General features: G+C 33.8%; 1 protein-coding gene and 1 non-coding gene across 2 annotated transcripts in view; both read left to right on the top strand.

The window, feature by feature from the left end:
* LOC6046126 overlaps nucleotides 1-20156 on the top strand; it is a 30515-nt gene extending 10359 nt beyond the window's left edge. Inside the window, exons 2-5 of the mRNA XM_038254830.1 lie at nucleotides 12027-12248; nucleotides 12336-12499; nucleotides 14998-15387; nucleotides 19257-20156. Coding sequence (XP_038110758.1) covers nucleotides 12027-12248; nucleotides 12336-12499; nucleotides 14998-15387; nucleotides 19257-19982 — 1502 coding nt within the window. The 3' untranslated portion in view covers nucleotides 19983-20156. The remainder of the gene's footprint in view (nucleotides 1-12026; nucleotides 12249-12335; nucleotides 12500-14997; nucleotides 15388-19256) is intronic.
* A 594-nt stretch (nucleotides 20157-20750) lies between these two features.
* Nucleotides 20751-20822, top strand: Trnag-ucc. The gene has a single exon. It is a non-coding gene; the product is annotated as a tRNA-Gly (tRNA).
* Nucleotides 20823-25132: the final 4310 nt, after the last annotated feature.

Raw genomic sequence — 25132 nt, 5'->3', positions numbered from 1 at the left:
TGGTTTTTAATCGTGTTTTCGTTGTACATAAAAATTTACATAGGGCTTAAGTACCCAATTGCTCAAGTATCAAACTCAACATTGACTTAAAATTCGACTATGAAATAAGGAAAATAACATACCACTGCCGTTTGTTTATTATAAAACCAATCATTGGTCGAAACATAAATAACGCTTCTCAACACTTCTTAATCTCGACTTTAACCTTCCCCCAAAGCACCGATTTTCTTCGGTTCAACCAAAAACCTGACTACCGTGACTTACCGGCTTAAGTACTTGAAACAGCTACCAGAGAAAAAAAAAAACAAATCTCATCATCACCACCTGAGACGCCGAACCCAGCCCCAAATCGATTTCACCTTGATTGGTTCTTGGTCATCGCCCAGTTCGGAGCGCAGCAACTCTCGACACAAGTCTATCCAATACACTAACTTATGTAACAGAGAGCTACTTGACTTAAGCTTGGCGCCGCCTCGTTCGCAGAGTCGCTATCGACAAGATTCACTTTTTTTCCAGAAGTTCCGGAGCGCGGAAAAACGATGACAATCATGGCCACGAGGTTGAGTCTAACTTGAGTTGAGTCGGTTGTTCACTTTAATGAGGCTTGCCATTGTGTGACGACTCTGAGGGGAGAAAATTGCGGAAAAATTGCACAAAATTTGAAAATTGTTCCACTAGAAGCGGCTCGTGTGGATCGAATTGGGGTCTTCTCTCTAGACAATGAGGCGCATTCAGGGCTCAAGTCACGAGGATCGGCGATGGTGGATAACGTGAGTTGGGGTAATCAATTTGTGCCCACCATTAACCGGCCGTGATCGTGACTTATTCAGTTGAGGAAAATCCTGTACAACTCAGCACAATAATTGCAAAATTAAATGTAGTTTTGACCTGGAATCGCCAAATGGAAATTGCACTGGAGGCACGTTTTTCAGCTTTTTATTTTATTTTTGCAATGTCAGCAACAAAGATGCGCTCAACTTGAACAAACGACTTCCGAGTGTTAATTTATGGATGCTGCCACTCGATGAGCGGATCGAAGAGTGACTTAATGCATTCTAGCAGGTAAAGGGGGGAAAGAACGCATGCAAGTGCATCACACCTTAAGCGCGCAGTTTAACTCAAGTTTCAAGAAAGGGAATATAATACTTCCTCATTGCTTTATGGTGACCGTTGAAGTCACCTTCTTTTTTATAGCATTTTAACCTGGTTGTGACTTTTTTTTTCTTTATATGTTTATTTATTAACATTCTAGGAAATTGTCACCGAGAGCAAAGGCTGTTGTGAATCACATCTTTATTTGCTATTTGTGGTTTAATATTTTGCTACTTGTGGTGGACATGAAAAACCGCAAATATTTTTTCCACTTAAATTAACGTAACCGCAAATCTGTCACGATGAATCAAATAAGAATCATTTTAATTCAGTCAGAATACCAATTTTGAGTTTTTTATTTTTTTTATTTTTGGGTCATTCCCAAGTGCATATTGGTCCAAATTTGACAAAACATGTTGGTATTAAAAAAGAATAAAATTTGTACACTGTACAAGACTCTTCAAATATATGATTATTTTTTTCTTCAAAGCTTGATTTTTTGCAAATATTTTTTTCGATAAAAATGATGTTTGAAATTATTCTGTCACTGAAATGTAAACTTTCAGAAAATATACACCCAGAACTGGGCATTGGCATACGAGAGGATAAAGAGCACGATTCGGTAGTAAAATGGTACTGTGTGCGGACGGAGAGGATAAATCCCGAAATTGCCGTGAGTACTTTACTCATGGTTCATTATCCAAAAAAGTTCATCCATAAAAAAAAAAAAGTACCGGTACCGAGATTCGAACCCAAGACCTTCGGCTTATTGAACCGTGCCTTTGCCGTATGGGCCACCGTGGTTCGGTAACTAAGTGGCGGTCATTTGTCCATATAAGTCACTCAATAGGATGAACTGTTCCAATGAACGAATGAACACGCGAGAGGACTATACTCTCGCAAAATAGCACTTTCCTCACGTTTCTTTTCGTGAGGACTATTCCCTCGTTCTTTAACTTTGGGTATACTTAACAAATTGCAAAGAAGAAAATTATTTTATAAGGCTTAATCTAAGCGATTATGATGCTCCTATCCGAAATAGGGTGGTCAAAAATGACGTTTTTCGTCGATTTTCGCAAAAATCTCATTTTTTCTAAAAATCATATTTCCGGAACGGCTGTACCAAATTTAGAGCGCCACGTTTCAGAAAAAGGCTAGGGCTTTTAATGAAAAATATGTTGAGGTCCGAAAAAACAGCTAAATGTTTAAAAGGTCATATGAAAATTTAATTTGCTGATTTGAAGATCTCGGGACAAAAGAGCTCATGTGAGCAATTCTCTACGAAATTGGCCGACTTTGACCATTTTGCTGTCCATACTAAAATGTGATGTAAATATTTGAAAATTTGTAACTTTTGAATGAATTTTCTGATCAATTTGGTTTCTTCGGCAAAGTTGTAGGTATTGATGAGGACTGTTCAGAAAAACTATAAGGACTGTTCAGCAAATTTTTGTCACAACAGTTCAATTTCCCAAAATCCATAATTTTTTAATTTTGTTTTTTTTTTATATGTTTAAGGGGACATAAACCCGCATCTTTTAAGCTAATCCAAAATTTTGCCGACGAGTTAAGATTTTTTTTTTAATTGTGATTTTTGTAAAAAAAAAAAAATCTTGTGCTTAAAATTTACAGACCTCATTTTTTATGTAAATTCTACTTTGCAAGCGAGAAGCGCATAATAGATTTTTTGATAAACTGCACAGTTTTCAAAATATAGTCATTCATAGTTGAATGTTGTCTGAAAAATTCTGGTTTTTTTTTTTAATAGTGTCCATGATTGTCTTTTCCTGATCATATTTTTTTCGAAAAGTTCCGAAAATTTCCTACAGTTTTGTACAAGAAATATTGAAAATTGGGCGGATAAAAGAAAAAGAAACAGGAAAATTGAATTGTTATAAGTCTCACTCAAACAACCCTCAATTTTCTAATGTCGATATCTCAGCAACTTGTTTGCACCGGTGGCTTGTACACAAGACGTGTCAAACTTGCATTCAAGTTTCTGGCCAGGCAGAATTCTGACAGGGCAAAGTGACACATTAAAACTTCAAACAGAAAACATAACAAACATCACACACACAAACATTAAATTCAATTTTATGTCTTTTAGAAATGTTAGTCTCGATGTTTTTTTAAATATATTGTTTTTGATCGAAAAATTTCACGAATGCTTCATTGAAAATCGGACAATTAGTTGCTGAATTGACATTAGAAAATGGAGGTAAATGGTAAATTATATGAGACACAGCTAAATCACAGACAACGTTTTGCCTTCCTTACCTCAATAAGGAAAGGCTATAAAATCACTCGAAAAATGAACTTCTTTATTCGACCTCCTAGACCCACCTTCACGTATACCTATCAACTCAGAATCAAATTCTGAACAAATGTCTGTGCGTGTGTTTGTCTGTCAGTCCGTGCACCGAAAAATATGCACACGATTATCTCCGGACTGGCTGAACCGATTTGGATCGTATTGGACTCATTCGATCCGTCTTGGGGTCCCACAAGACCCTAGTTAATATTATGAAGTTTAGAAAAGTACTTCAAAAGTTATGCTAAAAAAAACGATTTTAGTTAAACTTCGGAAGATTGTAAAAAGGGTGGTTTTTGTAAGAAACCTCGTCATGCTATATATTGTTAGAAAGATATTTGAAAGACTTTTCCAACGCGTTCAAAAGATTGAAGATCTGACAACCCCATCAAAAGTTGTGAGCACTTAAGTGATATTTATACACTTTTTTGAGGCCGGATCTTAAATATTTTGATGAAAAAGTTGTCCGGATCTATCTTGCGACCCATTGTTGGATAGGTAATCATAAGAACTTTCCAACAAGCCCAAAAGATTGAAAATCTGACAACCCTATCAAAAGTTATAAGTACTTTAGTGCTTTTAATACACTTTTTTGAGGCCGGATCTCAGATATTTTGGTAAAAAATAAATGTTATTTATACAATTTTTTGAGGCTTTGTAGTGTATTCACTTTATGAATGCGAGGAAGGCTACAACCACCTAAAGGTGGATTAAGTAACGTTTTTTATATATCTTCGTAGCAACTTGCGTGCAATTTTTTTATTTTTATTAAGATATATTTGTTTTGAAAATACATAATATCTTCTTTCCGCTCAAGCACCGGCAATTAAAGGCAAATATTATCTGTAACTTGATATTACTTATTTCCAGGACCGAACATAAGGTTTTGTTTTTCCTCAATGAGTGGGCGATTTATCTAGGTCCAAAATAGTTTTGGGGGTTCTGAAAATTACAAAAAAGTCTCCTTACGGTTTGTACATGGTCCCATGTGTAGTCTGACGAGAAAATGCAATTTTATAATTGAGATTTCAATTACACACTAGACCACACTATCGCTCATAGTTCTAACGAGCGATGTGTCCATTTGATAACAAACTACACGTAACACATTTCGTAACATTGCCATCTGTGACAACGTCGATTCGACAACATGACTCAAAGCGATCACCATTAGTTTCACCTCCCTTCAATGTTCACTACTTAAAGGTCGTACTGTTATCATGTACGAAACGCATCACGATTTTATCACCTACAATGAAGCTCATTGCGTAACGATGACTTCCAGGTGAATGTTTATTTGTTTTGTTTTTGGGAAGTACCTATTGCATAACGAAATGAAAAATTGTGTCATTTGAGTTATTGTGCGATAAGCAATAATTGAGTTTAAAGTTGATGTAAGTTTGAGCAATTTGTGGGCAGCTTCCATGACGTCAGTCTCTGTCAGCTCAACTTTCCTTTTGTTGATCTCAATGTTCGTCACGCCGGTTTCACATGACGTTGTAGTTTTAAATTAGCAAATCTTACAAGTGGGAAGAACACGTTGCCCGCCATGCGTGGGAATCGTGTAGCAGCTCATGCTATGAAGCATTCCAGAACGCATCATCTGCTCTGCTCAAACTACGATTGAGATCGAGACTGATCGAGAAACACTTGATCAAATTATCGCGCTGATTTCTCTGGGGTTTTCTCGTCATATTGCCTCTCATCTAATGATACTTGATTGCTCCAATGCTGCTCGCATCCAAATTTATTGCCACCAAATTGGTGCGAATCAAAAAACAAAAGCAAAGTCTTTCGATTGGTTTTGACATCTAAGCCAATTAGCGTCGCTCGTGTGTGTGCGGGGTTTTTCATGCATTATATTTCTTACAAATTTCACACTTTACTTGCAAATGCACACATGGTGAATGGTGATGCACCTCACTGTGCGTATGCATAATTTGCAAACAAAAAGTGCAGTGCAGAAAATGACGCCGACAAACGACGTTGCATCGCAGAACACAAAAAATTTAAGGCGCAATAAAACTACCCTCCGCAACTGATGTGACTGTGACTGTCGTCATCCCCCCCAACAGTCACGATGTGGGGTACAGTCAACCCCACTTTTAGTGAATTTTTTACTTTGGTAAGCAAATTGAGTGAAATTTTTCTCAATTTTATGCTACCCAAATTATGATTTGTGTCTTTGCAAAATTTATAAATTTTCCGTACTCTACGAAGTCCGACTGTATTCAAACACCGCACATCCGAAAGTGTTGGAATGGGGTAATTTCTGGTCCTCCTACCCCCGTCCGTTCAAACCGCGTTCAGAACGTTGCCAATTAGCTGAGGAAATGCGGTGTGCAAATTGTGAATCTAAACATTGCACCGCAACGACGACCCTCTTGTCAATCGCTCAAGTGGCAAAGATCAACAGTTTTTTCTGCCACCACGAGAAGCAGCATTAAAGTGGCGGTTTTCACACTTTCAGATGCAGCAGTTGTAAGCTGTTTTAAGATCTTCGACCTTTCCCCGCCTAATGAATTACTATTATTATTATGATTTGGGTGAGTTTGGGGTGAGCAACCAGTTTCGGCAGCACCGATTATGGTGAACCTGACCGTGAGCGGATTTACCAATTTTTGAGATAAATACAGTAATCGATTCGTTTGGGTGTGAAATTCTTCACCATACGGGGGGAAATAAGGAGGGCACTTGAGCGTACTCATCTTGCATGCAAATGGTGTAGGGTCTTTTTATGGTACCTCGTACTTTTGCACCGACTGGCAGAGCACTCTGAACAAGGTCAATGATTTCTCTTTCGTTTTACGCATGCTATCACGTTTGCTGTTACGATTTGTTTTGATTGACGGTTGGAATTAATCGTTTTTTTATGAACTAGCTTAGATCTTAGAAAATGGCAAGGATATATTGCTTTTTGTATTTCTATTGATTTTCAAGGTTTGCCTAACTACTACCGATATGAAAAGCTCATATTTGATTTAAATGCTAGTTATATATGTGCAAACAACTCCTGAAAATTCCAGTAAGATTTATGAAGGTGATGCATGTAAGGTTTACCCTTACTCGTGGATTTGATACTGGTAAAAAATATGGAATTATTTCTACATTTTTATGAAAACGGTCATTACTCGGTATTTAACATTTTTTTGATCATTCACACTTGCTTTTTTAACTACTATACGACGTAAGCAATGAAAATTCAACTTTTTAAACTAAAGCACTTGTATCGAAAAGTAATGCTTCTCGGAACAGTTTAGGAGTGATTATTTTTAGAATCTTTTAATTTGGTTGTAAAAAAAAACTTGTGTGTGTACCTTATGACCTTATGACCAAACAAGACATTTTGCATCATTAGTTCGGCCATACAAGTCTTTGGCAACCGGCAATTTTGGCAATTTTTGGCAACTGAAAATAAAAAAAATGTTTCGTGAAAATTGATTTTCTGACCATTTTGATGTCTTCTGCAAAGTCGTAGATAATGAAAGGAAATTATCAGAAAAAAGTTACACACTGAAAAAAGCTGATTTATTTGACTCATCACTCAAAAATAGAATAACGCATAATAACCATTTTCGAAAATCTATTTTGGTATGTTTTGAATGACAATAAATTGCATTTTTTTAGCTTTGGTACAAGTTGGTCAAAATCAATTTGGCATTGTTGCCATTTTTCGAACATCATTTTTGAAACAAAATGAAAAATGTAGAAAAAAAAACATTTAAAGTTTATTTTTAGATTACCCCCTACTGCCTAATTTTTTTTTCAAATATTTTTATTTTTCCAGTGTTCAGGAGGCTATTTTTAGCAACTTTTGTTTTAAGAAAAATTTTACTTCTTTTGTTTTGTTTGTAGTTTTTTAATTTGCATTTATCTTGTTTAGTCTATTCTACCACCTCCATTACATTACATTGTGCCTTTCGATTTTTTTCATGTTTCTACAGTCAATGTTTCAACTTTTTGCTTGTTTTTAACATTTTTGCCTTTCTTACTAAAGAAAGGTATAGGTTTTACTTTAAGCCAGGACGTCATTTTCATCTTCGTAAATATGTCGATTCAGCATAAATTTTAAGCGGAAAAATCGTCAAAAAATCACACTGCATCGATTTTCGACGCTCTATCGATTCACCTTGACAGAACTCGTCTATCTCGAATCCTCGAATTTTGAGAAAATAAATTCCGTGGAGATCGAGTGATGTTCGTATGTGGTAAAATTTTGCAAAATTTTGTGTCGCGCCGTTCTCAGCTCCCATAAATCCGATTTCGATTCATCTGAATGCAGATGAAAGCTAGTGTGCTGAACCTGGGCGAGTTGCCGCGCAAATTTCGAAATATCCATCTGTTTTCGGATGCGGCCAGACTTTTCAACAAAATACACAGTTTTCAAATGAAAATATGGTAATTTTTTTTCATTTTCATATTTTTTATTTATCTCAAAACAAATTCGACATCGATCGGCAATCCCGATCAATTTTTAGAACGATTTACTTTTTGCCTTTCTTACTAAAGAAAGGTATAGGTTTTACTTTAAGCCAGGACGTCATTTTCATCTTCGTAAATATGTCGATTCAGCATGAATTTTAAGCGGAAAAATCGTCAAAAAATCACACTGCATTGATTTTTGACGCTTCGTCGCCAAGTCGACAAGTTGTCAAGTTGAGCTTCGAATACTGGCGCGAGAATGCTGGCGCATATATTTGCTGGCTCGACTTATACTCGTTTGTAGTAGCTTGTCTACCGATGTTTTCTACAACATGTAAGATATCGTAGCTTTTCGGTTTCTTTTGCCCTGTCCGTTTTTACATATCTGTCCAATGTTTATTTAAAAACTTTTGTGACATAGGACATTCATCCGGCTACAATCAATTTGTTTCCCGTGCGCTCCTAAAAACGCCTAAATGTAGACTTCATTTGTCGTAAGTTTATCTAACAGGGTTCATTGGATTCCAATAGGAGCTTTCCAAGCTTTCATCGTTTATATCGTTTTCAATGCTGGCGACGCCAATGGCTTTCTACCTAAGGTTCTCGCGATTGAGTGTGTAGTGGTGCGGTTGTTGAAAATAGCTATCTCTGACTCTGTCACTTTCTTAGAGGCTTCTTAGGCTAGCTTCCCTGCACCGTGCGGCACACGCGGTTCACCGAAGCTAAAAAACCAAAACCGCGGTGTGCATTGTCACTGGCGCATGGGAAGCTTGCTATGATCGCGTTTGTCATAAACGCTTGTTTGATTATAAACGTACAAGCATATTGTACGATTGAATTAATTCTTTTGGTGAAAATTGCGTTTTTTTATTTCTTTTGGAAATCATATCATTTATAATACTTTGCTTGCATCATAAGACTTTCTTTTGTGCTGACGTTATAAATAAACAAAGTCGATGTTATGAATTGAAAAAAGTTCTACCATTGTTATATTCTTTAGTAAGAAAGGCTCTATCTCACCCCAGGTGGGATTAAATCGGGTTTTTTTTTTTTTTGCTATAGAATGGCTCCATTTTCATAAAAAAAATTTAGAAAGGCGTAGAGGCATAGTCTGAGGCACTACAAAAATTACTGCAAGCTTTTTTTTCCTAAAATATAGGAAATGTTAATAAAACCACAGCCAAAGTTGACCCCTTGAAAAAAATACATTTTTTAAAACATGGCCAAATTCACATAAAACAAGTCAAACTTCCAACCCTAAAATTTTCTAAAATTTTAAGAGTTCTTCTTTCGAATGCATTTTAAAGATCAAAAATTGGTTGAAAATGGATTTTTGGCGATTTTTCAGAGCGAAGCCCGTCTAGAGGCGGGGTTGGGTTGTAGAGGGTTAAACTAGCTATCAAAAAGTACTTTATATAAAATTTGATATCGTGCACCGTTTTCCCTGAATGAAATGCAAACAGGTCAAATAAAGTTTTCTCTACATCATCAAATAGCTTAAAAGTGACGATATTTCGGCAAATATGCATCCGATTTTCAATGTAAAAAAATGAAACTATCATAAAATTTTCTGTTCTTTTGAAAACAAAAATTATAAAAAAATCAAATTATCACTAACATTTGAAAATGCACTTCTATTAATTTTTGAACATAATAAATGTAAGGGCTGACATTTTTTTTACGAAGATTTTACGAATTTATTTTACTTTTTTATTTTTTTTTATTGAATATCGGACTCAAATTTGCATTCTTCCGAAAATTTCTCAGCGGAAAAACAAAAGATTCATTGAAAAATGTCAATATAAAGGGTATTTTACTGAATTGCAAAAAAAGTTGTTTTAAACATGTTGCAAAACTTATTTTTTTCAAGACTCGTCGTATTTATCCGATTCAGTTACCCTCGTTAGACAGTTATATGACTCTTTTACTTTCTATAACTTATTTTTTCAACATGTTGCATATCTGTCAAAAATCCCAGTTTTAAAAATAAAATGATTTTTCTGAATTGGTACAGTTTAATTTTCTTTAATTATCGAGGGATAAAAATACTTTTCAATGATTTTGTTTAAGTTTTAAACATTTGGAATTTTGACAAGTTTGTTAAAAGAAAATCGAGTTGGAGATTTATTTACAACATAATGATTTTGGCTTGACATTTGCACGCCACATATTCAAAAAAAAACTGTGTATGTCTGTGCTTTTGTCTTAAATTGAAATAAATATGTCAATTTACAGTCACGGAAATTCATTACAAATTCCGTTTTAAGCATTTGAAGACTAAACTAACGAAATAAGTTTAGATTGATATTTTTACAAAATATTAATGGGTAATTCTCTACCAACTCACACGAAATCGGGAAAAATTGCCCCGACCCCTCTTCGATTTGCGTGAAACTTTGTCCTAAGCGGTAACTTTTGTCCCTGATCACGAATCCGAGGTCCGTTTTTTCATATCTCGTGACGGAGGGGCGGTACGACCCCTTCCATTTTTGAACATGCGAAAAAAGAGGTGTTTTTCAATAATTTGCAGCCTGAAAACTTTTTTTTCATAAAATCGCAATAACTCGTGATGTTCACAAGCAAACCCCTTATGTTCATATATCAAAATTTTTGTAATTGTCTGCTCTACAACTTTGTAGAACATTGTTACACTCTAAAAAATAACCCTGCAAAGTTAGAAAAAACACGAAATTTTAAAATGAAAAATTTTGTTCTAAATGAAAAAATGATCCTTCTGGGTCAATGTAGATTCGAAAAGAACATTAAATTTCCCATAAAATGACATGTTCCAAAATTTTTTACAGTCAAGTAACGGAAAATGGCAGAGTTTTTAAAACTTTTTTGGTGTTTTTTTCGATGAAAAATACGTTTTTTTCGGAATTCTGAGTACGCCATCAAATCGGGCGTCTAATTTTACATAAAAGTCCCTTTGACACCAAATTTCTATCTCATCACCGTTTCAGGCTGCAAATTATTGAAAAACACCTCTTTTTTCGCATGTTCAAAAATGGAAGGGGTCGTACCGCCCCTCCGTCACGAGATATCAAACAACGGACCTCGGATTCGTGATCAGGGACAAAAGTTACCCCTTAGGACAAAGTTTCACGCAAATCGAAGAGGGGTCGGGGCAACTGCTGTGTGAGTTGGTAGAGAATTACCCTAATTTAATGAAGTTTATTGAAAGTCAAGTCAAAAAATGGCTAACCCAAGCTCAAATGTCTGTGAAACACAGACAGATCTGTGCATCTGGCATCCTTGATCAGGGGTTACGATGGGTCTGGGGGGTGAGATTGGGTCATACAAACATGCTGAAATTTGTATGACTCAATCTCAGTTTGGAGTCCATATCACAACATTACAGGAAACGTAAGTATTTTAAAAAGCGGAATTGCACAAAAACCATAGTAATATTTTTTGTTGTTTGAAATTAGATTTTCCAGATTTTTTAAAAATTTATCAAGCTCCGTGAAATTTGATGTTTTGGATTTACGGTCCCCTTGAAAATTGCGATTTATTAGCGTACATAATCAGTAAGCTAAGCAAATTCGTCATTTTATTGATAAAATGTTAACAGAGCTCGTTGAAACAGGGTTTAAAAACAGCCTCAATTTATACTTGCTCAAAGCCAAATAAGTAAAACAATTCGGTAAATTTGAAACGTGTAAAAATTAATAGTGCTTTAAAAATCATCAGAAAAATTAGATCTCAATTGTGATTTGAGTATACAGTTAAAGTTGTTAGAATTTAATAAAACTATTTAGGTAGAAAATTGTAACATTATTAATTTAACAAAAATCATTACTCAAATTGCCACATTCAATCGTGTCATTCAAGCAAACTCTAACGCAAACAGCCCGTAACATCTCTATGTATAAATCCAAAATCGCGATATTCATCAGCTGGCAATTTTGTGTCACTCGGTCCAGTTGATGTCAACTCTATTCAATGTGGCAAAATGCAAAACCAGAATATTGACTCATCACCGTTGACGTTGCAGTCGCAGTTTTGTTTACGTTTCGTGATCTGTGCTGCCCACGCGCGTGTGGCTGACCCAATACGAAAGCCGGAAACTGCTGGTGACACCTTTTAAATGCAAATAAGCGGCAGGTGCTCATTTTTTGAAATAAAAAGGGGGAGCGCTCTAATTAATCTGACTTCAAATTATGTTTTAAAATGCTTTTTTCTATTCTAATTTTTCCAGCCCGCAATGACGACAGCAAGAGTGATCCCTCAAGCGATGCCGAGTTCATCGTGGTCCCTCTGGAACATCAGCGACCCTCGTACATCAACCGGTACCCGTCGAGCTTTGAAGGCTTCGACGGCGTGCTGGACACGGACGATTTTGCCCACGCCGGCGGCCAGAGTCCGGTCTTTTTCCCGTCCATCAATCCATTCACGTGGCAGTTTTCGTCTTACCTTGACGGTGAGTGAGTTCTAAGTCAAAGCAATTAAACAATTTTAATCTCGTATCTCTGACTAATTGTTGCTGCATTCCTGGTGTCTTCTGTAGATGTAATCAAGCGGGTACGTGACCGGTTTGCCGGCTCGTGGAATCCGTTCTACGGCGGTGGTGACTTTATCCCCTCTGGACCGGGACTGTTCCCGATTGATATTCCCGACGTGGACACGGCGGACGTGGAGGGTGGACAAACCAACTCGACCTCGACCGTGAAGGTAGGTGGAATAATTAATGAAGGTTCCAAAGTTATCAAGAGTCTTGTAAAGAATTTTATTTTATTGCATGTTTAAATTGATAGTTTATTTTAACCCACAAAAATGTCAACAGCTCTTCTATTTGGTTATAGAGAAATTTTGTTTCATTTCAAAGAAGAATTTACAAAATTCATTGGTGAAAAACAAAAACGCGGTAAATAATTATTGTTGAAAAGTTTTAAATGTTTATATAGTTTTTTTTTTCTTAAAGGCTGTACTTTTCAAAGCTATTTTTTGAGAGTTAAAATAAAATTATTTTTATACATCGATTGTTTAACGATTATTATTTGTTTTTTTAATCGGATAAAGAGCTTTGGGACATTTTCCAAATTTGAAATTTCGGGAATAATGCATAAGTTTCTCAATAAACTGAAACTTTTGAGGCTATGTGAAAATTATTTTTTGTTTACATCCAATCGAATTCTTTTTTTTGTGCATAACTTTTGAAGCACCCTTTCAGATAGTGATTTTTTTACACTCATCTTATGTTGATGTTTTATCTAGGAGGTGTATTTAAGAAGTTTTTTTTGGCTATAATTCCCTTAGTATGGAAGGCGAGAATGGTTAGAATTCACATCATTTTTTTTTTTTCAAAAAACTTCAAATTTGTGATGAAAATATGGGTGAAATCAATTAAAAACAATTTAAAATACTTTTTTTTGAGTTCATAATCAATTTAAAACGTCAGGGCTCTTTAAAGAATATGTTTAGTATTTGTAAATTTCTGATGTACATAATCTACACAAAGTATGTAAAAAGTGGCGTTCAGTTTTATTTATTTTTTTTGTTTGAAATATATATTTTTAGATTTTCTGCGACACATCAACATTATAAATTTAGTAAAGTTAAAATACTCGAATTTGTCTCAAGAAACAAGCTTTTTTGACGAGATTTTCAAAAAAAAAAGATTTTCTTGTACAAGGTGCCCAAACTTCCCTAAATAAATATTTTTTTTTATTTTAAATTTGAAAGAAACCTTTTTTTAAAATATCTATATGTTGGCTATGTTTCTCGAAAAATACTCCAAATTATTGTTATTCCAATATGGGTATCAAATGATCGGAATTTTTCATACACTTCGAATGTAGTTACATCATTATTTAAAATACACAAAATTTTCACAAAACTACGTGTTTTCGAAAAATAATTAATATTTAAGTTTTTTACAATATGGGTTTAAGACGATCGGGAAATTTTCATACATTTCGCATTTGATAAAATTTTTTTGAAAATATTAAAAATTAAAAAAAAACTACGTATTTTGTAAAACATACCCAAAATTTCAGATTTTTCAATATAGGTATCAAGGTATCGGGATTATTCATACATTTCGAAAGTATTAACACATATTTTTGAAAATACTCAAAATTTTCACAAAACTACGCATTTTCGAAAAAAATACTCAAAATTGCAGCTTTTTACAATATGGGTATAAAGCGATCAGGATTTTTTCATACATTTCGAAAATAATAATATTTTTTTTAGAAAATACTGAAAATATTCACAAAACTATGTATTTTCGAAAAAATACACATAATATCAGTTTTTTAACGTATGGGCATCAAACGATAAAAAATTTCACAAAACTACTTATTTTCGAAAAAAAATACTCAAAATTTTCAGCTATTGAATTTTGAGTATTTTTTCAAAAATACGTGTGTACTTCAAAAAATATGTTATTATTACATTTGAAATGTATGAAAAAATTCCGATCGTTTGAAACCCATATTGTAAAAAACGGATTTTTGTAGTATTTTTCGAAAACACGTATTTTTTTAAAACTGTTGTCTCTATATTCGAAATGTATAAAAAAATCCTAATCATTTGATCCCATATTCTGAAAAACTGAAATTTTGAGTTTTTTTTTTTTCAAAAATAGCTAGATTTGTGAAAATTTTGAGTATTTTCTATTAATATTTTTATTACATTCGAAATTTATGAAAAAAAATCCGATTATTTGATACCCATATCGTGAAAAACTTTAATTTTGAGTATTTTTTTCGAAAATACAAAATGCAAAATGGCTTCTTTGGGCATACCGAAAGCACCATAAAAGTTTTAGCCGTATTTAGAAAATACAAAAATTAAAATAAAAAAAAAACGATTTCGTAGAGAATTTCTCATATTGAATTTATTTTAGTAAGTTACTCCAAATACTCTTTAATTTGTTCAAACTTTTTCTTTGTTTGATAAGACAAATTTAATAAATCGAATCATAAAATTGATAACATTTGAATAATATTGTAATTTTCCCGATGCCAAAAAAGTGTTTGAAATACGATTTTACTGCCAATGAAAATTTTAATCATTGCTTTAAGCCTTGAAGTGTTTTTTTTATCAAACAATAAGATTAAGTATATTTTAACTATCTATTGAATTTTGTTTTTTTTAATCTTGAAAAGGTTCTCAAAATTCATAAAATATCATTAACTAAATTCAATCTGAATATCTAATTCCAGGTCATCGACGGCCACAAGGTGATCATCAACGACACGTACTACACCAAGAAGACCGACTTTGGCACTTCGGTGTTTAAGGTGCGTGTGATCGACGTCCAGCCCGCCGACGGAGAGGAATCTGGCGAGAAGGATGGCGGAGACAAGTCGGCCACGACCACGGAAAAGTCACTCGAAACTGGCAATCGCAATGGGGGAACGGATGCCGATGAGGCACCCAAGAAGGACTCGGACGACGAGGACAAGAAGGAACCGACCACGGCGGAAACGCCCAAGCGGGACACCGAGCTGGACTCGAGCGATGAGGAAGCTTCCCCGGCGGCGGATGACAGTCTGAACACGATTGACGACTCCAAGACTAAGGACATTGACGGTGACAAGAAGGACACGGAGGTAAATACTGAAGCCGATGCCGATTCTACTACCACTTCTGCTCCTGCTGCATAAATCTATCTTTTTTCCCTCCTAACATACCCTGTAAATCTGAATTGGATTGGCCATAATTGTACAGATTCCAACTATTTCCATCCAAAACTCTTAACTGTAGTCGATCTCTCTAACTGTTGTTGTCTTAATTTCATCTCGAACATTTGCAACCAAACGAAAACTCAAAAACAAACAAACAAGTATTACCAGTAGAAGCTAGTTTCTATCTTCTTCAAACTTCTTTCTTCAACTTCATCTTCTGTACTCTTAAAAAACAAACCCCTTGTAAATATATAAAATTTGCAAAACGAATCCAAACTATTCCACAGGCCTGATTGCAATACGAGCGATAGAGCGTCCCCACGACGATCGCGCGATCCTCGACTTTTTGTAAAACATGTGTATTGCTACTACTTTTTCCCTTCCATAATAACTATAAACAGTTTAGAATTGTACAAACATGAATAGAAAAAGCACGTGTTAAAAAGGTTTGCAATTGAAGATGTGATGAAATGAATAGAAGTGTGATGAATATTACCTTATATATTTTATATAAAAAAAGATACGAATGAGATGATGTGACAAGAAAGAACAACTTTATGAAAACTTTGTATTGTAAATAAAGGAAACAACTGTTAAACGAATTAACACGATTAATTTTTCTTACCCCCTCTAAACGGTTGAGTTGTGTTTCTTTTTCCTGAACCTTTGATTTACTACTTTTAATACTGCTACTACATATTTATGCTGATGCTACTAAAGTTCGCGAATTCTGCATGTGAATAACGAGGTTAACAATTATCATGAAGGTAAGTGGACTTTTCTTAACAATAGTTTAATAATATTAACTTGAGGCAAATAAAAAAGTCTAAGTATCTATCCCTTTAAGATGTGTTTGTGAATTTATTTTGGCATGTTTCTACTTGGAAGAAATTCTGTAGGAATCTTCCCTGGCCTATGAATTTGAATTTTAGTAACATTCCGTACAAAAATTATATGTAAATATTTGAAAATTTGTATCTTTGGTAAGATTTTTATGATATCTTTGGCAAAGCTGTTAAAATTTTACCAACAAAAATATTTTTTTTGTAATATTCAATTTGCTATCAAAATGTTCTTTACAATAATTGCCCAGGATTATCATTCACGAAATTTTTTTTTTCGAAATATCAGAAAATTTGCTCAAAATTTGCTCCAAATATAATTTAAAAAACATCAAAAATAATGGTTTACAAACTTTCTCAGACTAGCTCGATTATCCGAAGTTTATTTAAAAAAATCATTTGGAAGTCATTTTCCAGAATTTCGCAATTTTTTGAGATTTTAAATTTTAATTTTTTTATTTGGATGAAAATTTGCCTATGCATTTTTTATGTCACTATAAGTTTTTTTCATAGGCTTCATAATTTTTTTCGGGATAGGCATACAAAATGTGCATGGAATTTTCTGATCGATTTGGTGCTCTCGGTAAAATTGTAGGTCATTGTTAGGACTATTGAAACTCTATGCTTTAATGTCACTTCTCATGACTTAAAATTGAATTCCTAAAATACAAAAAAAAGAGATTTTTTGCGCTTGAGTTTAGGTTGGTGCAAAATCTGATAATTGAAACATTTTTTTTGGATTTCTGAAAGATTCTAAAATATTGCCAAAAAAATAAAAAAGGTAAGTAAATATTTAAATTTGCAATTTAAAATTACTTTACAGTATTCAAATAAAAGACACAAGTTAAATACATTTTCAGGTATTTGTCCATTACTTTGCATTTGAAGACAAATTTAAACAAAAAACACCCTAGCAAAATATTTAAATTTTTTAATTTTTTTTAAATCCTTAAATTTTATCTTTATGACTTTTTATCGGACTGCCTGGTTGCTGACATGCAGTCTCTTGAAGTTTAAATTTTCTCGTGTGATATTTTCTGCTTTTTTCGATAAAAAATATTTTGAAATCTAAAAATAAAGGCCAACATTTGAAAATGACCTATTAAGTGTTTTGGTTCTTAAAAAACGTTACTACTGATTATATATTATTTTGAAAATGAAAGAGAAGAAAAAAACCTCAAAAGTATAATTTTTACTATTGAAAAAACGATCCAATAATTTTCGAGGGATCGCTTGTTGAAAAATGACGGCTAAAAAGAATTAATTTTTCTCAAAATTTAGACATTTAATGGCTGTATCTCAGCAACCAGCAGTGACCAACAAAGTAAATAAAAAGAAAATTGTAGGAAATTTCCTCAGGTCTTAACAAAAATATTGTTGCAGGGGTGCTTTTTCCTCGTGAGATTTCTCATGAAATGCAACAAAAAAAAAATAACAGTTTTCGAAAAGGTAGTTATGTTATGCTAAACATGTATATAAACTGAAAATTGTAAACTTTATTTAACCCTCTACTGCCCATTTTTTTTTATTTTTCCCGTGTTCAGGAGGTCATTTCGAGCAACTTTTGTTCTACGAAAAACTTTACTTCTCTTTTATGTTTTTCTAGTTTTATTTTGAGTTTTTTAATTTGCATTTATCTTGTTTATTTTAGTTTTATTTTTGGTAGTATTTGGTCTATTTTACCACCTCCTATCATTACATTTTGCCTATCTAATTTTTTCTTCTTTTTCAGTAACTTTTTCATTTTTTTGCTTGATTTCACATTTTCTGCAATAAAATCGTACCATTATCATTTAAATTGTGAAAAAATGCCGAGAGGCATAGTCTGGGACACTACAAAAATTACTGCATACTTCTTTTTACTTAACATATTTTAAATGTTAGTAATAAAATTGACAAAGTTACATAAAACAAGTTAAACTTCCAACCCTTAAATTGTCTAAAATTTTAAGAGTTCTTCTTTCCAATGCTTTTTGAAGATCATAAATTGGTTGAAAAATGGATTTTTGACGATTTTTTAAATCGAAGCCCGTCTAATGGCGGGGTTGAGTCGTAGAGGTTTAAAAAATGTTATTTTCGATTGAAAATTTGATCATTTATTTTAAAATGATCTTTGAAATAGTGTTTGACAATATTCACATTTTTTCAGCAATAACATTTTTTTTTTCTTCATGAAGTATTGTTAAAATGAAAAAGTGTATATTTTTCGTAAAAAAAATAAAAAATAATAAAAGTCGGCTAAAAAAAATGAATAACAAGCCATATTCTAAACCAGCGATTCTCAACGGGGGTACCGAGCCTACTTGATTTACACGGTAGGGGGTACCAGCCTAAAAGAAGGTTGAGAATGGCTGTTCTAAACAATTGAACGCAAAAAGTATTTTAAAATGCATTTTACGAAAACAAAAATTTTAACATTCTTTTTTTGCGATATATTGAACATTGAAAATTTTCAAAAAATCATTTTTTTTATATCTATTTTTAAGTTTTTTGAAAAAATAAATAAATAAATTTGCTCCCTGGTGAGGGTGTAAATAAAAATTGTACCAGCCTTACAGGTTTTCGGATCTAATGTGATTGGAATACAATCTAGAATGTTCAAGATGAGATAATAAATACAAAAAACTTATTTCTTTGTCCATGATGTGTAACCCGAAGTTCCATAGAAATAAAAAAAAAAGACAGGATAAATCGAACTTCGAATCACTGAAGCTTATGATAATAGAGTTTGGACTGTGTATGAAAAAAGTGAGTTTGATGTCATTTTTGAGCAAAAATACAGATATAAAATTATAAATTTATAAAAAGGCCCGAACATAAGCCTGATAACTTCCTTAAATATTTAAAGAATTCAAGAGAATTATTTAAAAAAAGTAATCTTAAAGATATTTCTATGATTGCTTCTGCTATTTTTTTTTAAATATTATTTCAACCAACAATATTTTCCGCCAGCTCAGCGCCTCTTCCGGCATCGAATCTCTCGAAGGAGAAATCCTGCTAGCGAAGCTAGCCCTCTCCTCACCGGAACTGAGCGAATCCCTCGAGCGGAACGCCCTCAACAGCGAACTCAACGAGGATTCCATCGAAGACTCCGATGACATCATCTCCCCGGACGAGTGGAAGCAGCACCAGGACGACCGAAAGCGGATCGTAGTCGGAACTCGATACCCAATCCGTGACCAAAACCAAAACCAGGAAGTGGACGAAACTTCCGAACCGGAAGTTATCGACCTAACCGGTGACATAGCAATCAACGAAATGCTAGCCGACAAGTCGATTCCGTTGCATCCGGACGTGGAGGTGTTTGCCCCTAACCGACGCCACCCGGTCCAGCAAGATCCGATGCAGTCGTTCCCGGCCATGTTTCCCACCTTCCCCCAGCAACCCTTCCCCGGAGTCAACCGGTTTCCGGGGATCCCGTTCCCCGGTCAGTTTCCCCAGCAGTTTCCCCAGCGGCCGATTGGACAGTACCCGGTTCAGTCCTTTCCGGTGTTCCACCCGCAGCAAAATCCGATGTTTGGAGGGGGACAATTTCCGGGAGGTCAGCAGTTTCCGGTTCAGCGACCCGCTAACGTTCCCATCGGTGGGGGAGTGGGTGGATTTGGCCAGCAAACGCCGGTTCTCATGATGACCTTTCCGCCGGGATTTCCGGCAATCTTTAGGGAGGTGAGACCGTAGAAGGGGGAACTGCTGCTGGCAGCAAAAAAAGGATTTAGACAGTAGTAATTTATTGCAAACTATTTATTGTGCTAATTTATTGAAAACAATACACCGCTCTAACCTCAACAGAGATTAACCAAATGTACCAAAGATCAGGGAAAAAATACTCGGAGCGAGACTGAGATTAATAAGAAAGTAAACTCGCATAGCTGAGAGAATGTGTTGTGCAATACAATCTCCTTTAGTTTGTAGAAAAAAGAATTCAAGATTGTTTCGTAGCATTATTGAATAAACCAGTAAACCATTACAAACATGTTCGTTGATGACACTTTTTTTTTATTTATCACAATTTCAAAAATTATTTTTGTTCTGTTCTGATATAGTGCATTAAATCGTAAGTGATTATTTGAAATAAATTGACCATTTTGAAAAAAAATAAGTTAATGATTACGTTTTGCTATACTTCACCAACACGATTTTAGAAATTCGCTTCCGTTTCCCTTCGATTATCGCAATCGCAATTATTTCACATTATTGACTGTATCTTTTAACTGAAATGACCAAATGAGAACTGATTGCTTCAAAAAGTATGACACCAACATTCATAGTTTTGACAATATTTGCGATCAAACATAAAAAAATCTATTTTCTTGAAAAGCACGAAATTTTCGCTGTCACAAGATAGCACACAACTGACGCCATGCCATTCCCTTATATCTACAAAAAAACGATACAATTTACCTACAATCCACACTAATTTGCAATTTAGCTCTTTGCAAACATAAGGCGTCGGTGGTGTAATGGTCAGCATAGTTGCCTTCCAAGCAGTTGATCCGGGTTCGATTCCCGGCTGACGCAAGATGTTTTTTTTATTGAGTGGTTTTTTAAAGAAATTTTTTTTCGAATAACAATTTTGATGAGCAACGAAGTAATTCTCTAGATTTTCACATTTTTCTTTAATAATTAACTTTTTTTTATATCAAATTAAGAATATTATTTTTAGAACGAGATTTACTAAAGTGAAAAAATACGACGATTGCTGGATTTATTGAGTTTTGCAACTAGTTGTATACTGCTATTTACTAATGAAAATTATTTTCTTCGTATTCATTGATTTGAAAGAAACTTTGTCCATGATTAGTTCTGTCATACAATTTTTAAGATTGGTTATAAAAACTGGACATGTGATCACAATCACTTTGGTGTCTTCGGCAAAGTTGTACAGAATAAATAATGTATGAATTTGGAAGGTGTAACTTTGGAAGGTTGAAAATTACTTCTTTCAAGATGTAATTTTACTTCAACTTAGACTGAAAAAGTAATGTCAAACCAAAAAAGTGGTAAAATTACATATTTTTAAGAGGTAAAATTACACATTTTTTCTAACAAAAAGGAAATTCCTTATGTTTTGATATGTTTAAGAGGACTTAAAATGCATATTTGATGCTACAGGTTAAGACAACATTTGGTACCAAAGTTTGTTTTTTTTTTTGGCAAAATTTTGATTTTTTTTTTGTCTGTGTTTGTAAACAAGCAATCTATCCCTTTCGCTCAAGTGACAGTTCACGTTAAGTAAGAGGGGGATAGACTGCTTGTTTACAAACGCAGATTCGCCCTATTGAACTGTTAATACGGACTTTATGAAGGAAAAGTACACCCACAAAAAACGGGAAATTTCGATAAATTTTGTGTTTCATATTTTCAATATAAATTACAACAAAGTTTGACTAATTTAACAAATACTGTTTGCTAGATTGGCTTTGTTTTTGGAATAAGTGCATTTTCAATGTTAACAATAAAAACTTTTGTGAAACTTTTGGCTCTTCTCAATAAAAATAACTGTGTATTTATAAAATGTTGCACATCAATACACTGAAATAAAAGAAGCATCAAATTCCTAAACTCTAGAAATTTTGCCTCCTTTTCCTATTAAGTAATCCAAAAAACCCGATTACTAAATAAGAAAAGGAGCCAAAATTCCTAGAATTTAGGAATTTGGTACTTTTATTTATTTCAGTGTAGAAAATGACAAAATTAAGTGTTTCTAGCATATCCCAAAAGGTTGTACTGAATTAAGAAACAAATAGTTTGAAATTCTAGAGAACTACCGTAAATTGGGTTGATATTGATAGGATTTCATTTTTTTCTTTTAAAAAAATGTTCAACTGGTACGACTTATCTCAGTATTTGATTTTCAAACACATGTACTTGGGTAGGCCACAAACAGGATATCGTTTCAATGAAATTACAATTACAATAATCTTTTAATAAAATCTGATCAAATTTCAGGTTAAGTAGAAACAAGTTTCATATGAGCTCGAAATATATTAAAAATATTATTATTTCATTAAACATATCTATTTTTGTAAATTTTGCAAATTGTGTATGATTCAACAATTTTACATATTTACTAAGAAACTTGTTTTGCCTAAAAAATTCTATAAACCTAAAAATATTTACATTCATTGTAATTCAGAAACAAATTTTAACAGTTCTTAGTGTAAAATACTCTAAAGAATCCGATAATTCAGTCCATTTCCTGATTCGAGCTCATTTTCAAGAAAAATCATGACACTTTAAGTGTTTTATAATAATTATATTTTAGAATGTTTTCATAAATTTATAAAGTTAACTAACATTTCAAAACTAAATGAAAACTACTTCTAGTGGTTTTTTGAACACTTCTCTGTCAAGATGAGTATGATTCCATACCATTTCGATCGTATTTAATTCGCATCTTTTATTCTTCAAAAAAAGCAGATATTGAAGTCGTTGCACAGTATTTTACTTACTTTTTTGTCCTTCTGAACAGAATAAACGACAATGTTCAACTTTTCAGAATTGTTTTAAAACAGTTGGTAAAAGTTTCACTTTTCAGAACACATTTTGACAGCACCTTAAAAAAATGTGGCAAGAAAACATTCCAATACAGTCCAGACTTGATTATCCGAAGGCCTAGGAAAATTTCGATTCGGATAATCGAATCACGAAAATTTTTTTTTTGATTGTCTTGTTTTTGATTGTTTTTGAGCTTGAATATGACCCCAAATGCTCTAAAGTGGACAAGAATTTATAAATTCAAGATGGCGGCCGAAATGGCGGTGTACAAATATTGAAAAAACGTGTTTGGTTTGCTAAAAAGTAATCAACAACTCAATTTTGACTTAAATTGGGTCGCCGAACTTGTATCGGAAGTTAAAAGTATAAAAATAAAAAATACAATTTACAATTTATGATTCGATTATCCGAAGTTCCATACAAACCTTCGGATAATTAAACTTTTGATTATCAGAACTTCGGATAATCACGATTGGACCGTGAATTGACATTGCGCATTGTTGCCAACATAATTCAAGAAAACACATTTTTTAAACTTAAAAATCATGTTCATCAAAGCTAGAACATTCAAAAAATATTATTTAGATAATTGTTTATTTGTTCCAGCTAAACTTTTTTTTTGAAAATGAATCCATTTAAGAACCAAAAGGCAAAAATGTTCAAACTTACACATTTTTAAAATAATTATGATATTTTATTCTTCCATCTCTAAAACACCATTGCATATAATTCAAGAGAAATGTTTAAAAAGTCATGTTTCTCGTTTTTTTTAATTACTTCTGTTTTTTTCAATTCTCAGTTTTACTGATCATTACCATGCGGTACAAACACCACTTACCTGCCTTTTTAAGCCGATAAGTAGCCTACATTGGGGCTCATTCTCATTCCCTCAGCCTCATTGCACGAAGAAAACATAAAATGCCAATCACCAATTTACCGTACGGGCAACGGTAAGGCAGACACAATAATGCAACACTTTTGCAACGTCGAAACCACTCGAACCAGATGATGATGCTGGTAATAATACTATTCTTGTCTTCTAGTACTGGAGAAGTAACGTCATCAAATTGACTGACTAGAAGAGAGCTACCTGCTGCTGGGGGGGCGTCCAAAGATGATGCCAATATTATTATGCATACATCCTTCGAATATCCACCCGGAACCGAGTGACTTTATGGACGAGTGGAGGAGGCACATACTTGAGAATTTAATAAATATATTTTATATTGCAATTCCTCTCGTCTCGAAGTCGAGAGGTTTCGCAATAACAGCCTTTCGATCATGTCTCGTTATGTGCGCACCGAACCAGAACCAGAAGCTAATCGATGTACAATGGGGTGGGAGTTCTTGAAGAAGAAGAAGCCTGGGAAGTCCTTCGATGTATCAATATCAATTCATACACCGGCGTATTTCGTCAGGTCGTGTAGGAAGATTGGACTGGGTAAGACGAGCGAGCTGCAGCTGCATTGCTGCACGGAAAAAAAAGGTTTCCGAAAATCATGCAAATCGTACCATGAAATCGTGAATATCGCGATTTTTGCTTTACGAATTTTTGAACTATGCATAATGGGCACGAATTATCCAGGAATCGTGAATAAATATGCATGACTTTCCATGACCGATTTCACTCGTAAACGTGAATAATATTCATGATTTCATGAAATGGATGCATGAAGTCGTGAAAAATATTCACGATTTTATGAATAAAAATTCATGATTACGATCAAAAAAATATACCTCGTGAATTAAAATTCATGATTTCATGCATAAAATTCATGAAATCATGAATTTTTATGCATGACTTCGTGCACAAAATTCATGAAATCTCGAATTATTTTTACGATTTGTAAATGAAGGCGTAAAAATATTCGCGATTTCATGCTCACAATTCATGAAAAAATGTAAATAAATCATGAAATCGTGAATTTTATTCATGAATTCGTGCACAAAATTCATGAGTTCTGGAATATTTTTTATGATTTATTTTTGAAGGCGTAAAAAAATTCGTGAAATCATGTATAAACTTCATGAAATCATGCATAAATTTCATGAATTCGTGATTTTTTTTTATGAAATCATGAATTTAATTCACGTTTACGAGTGTATTCGGGCATGTCTAATCATGCATATTTATTCACGGCTCCTGGCTTATTCGTGCCCAATATGCATAGTTCAAAAATTCGTAAAGTAAAACTCGTAATATTCACGATTTCATGGTACGATTTTCACAATTTCCGGATTACTTTTTCTGTACATTTACCATATCGTGCCACTGGGGGCACATACCGGAATTGACAAGGAATCCATTTTATGTGATTCCAATGTATTAT

The sequence above is a fragment of the Culex quinquefasciatus genome, chromosome 2 (assembly GCF_015732765.1).
Source record: "Culex quinquefasciatus strain JHB chromosome 2, VPISU_Cqui_1.0_pri_paternal, whole genome shotgun sequence".
Lineage (NCBI taxonomy): Eukaryota > Metazoa > Arthropoda > Insecta > Diptera > Culicidae > Culex > Culex quinquefasciatus.
This window is presented reverse-complemented; position numbering and strand designations above follow the sequence as displayed.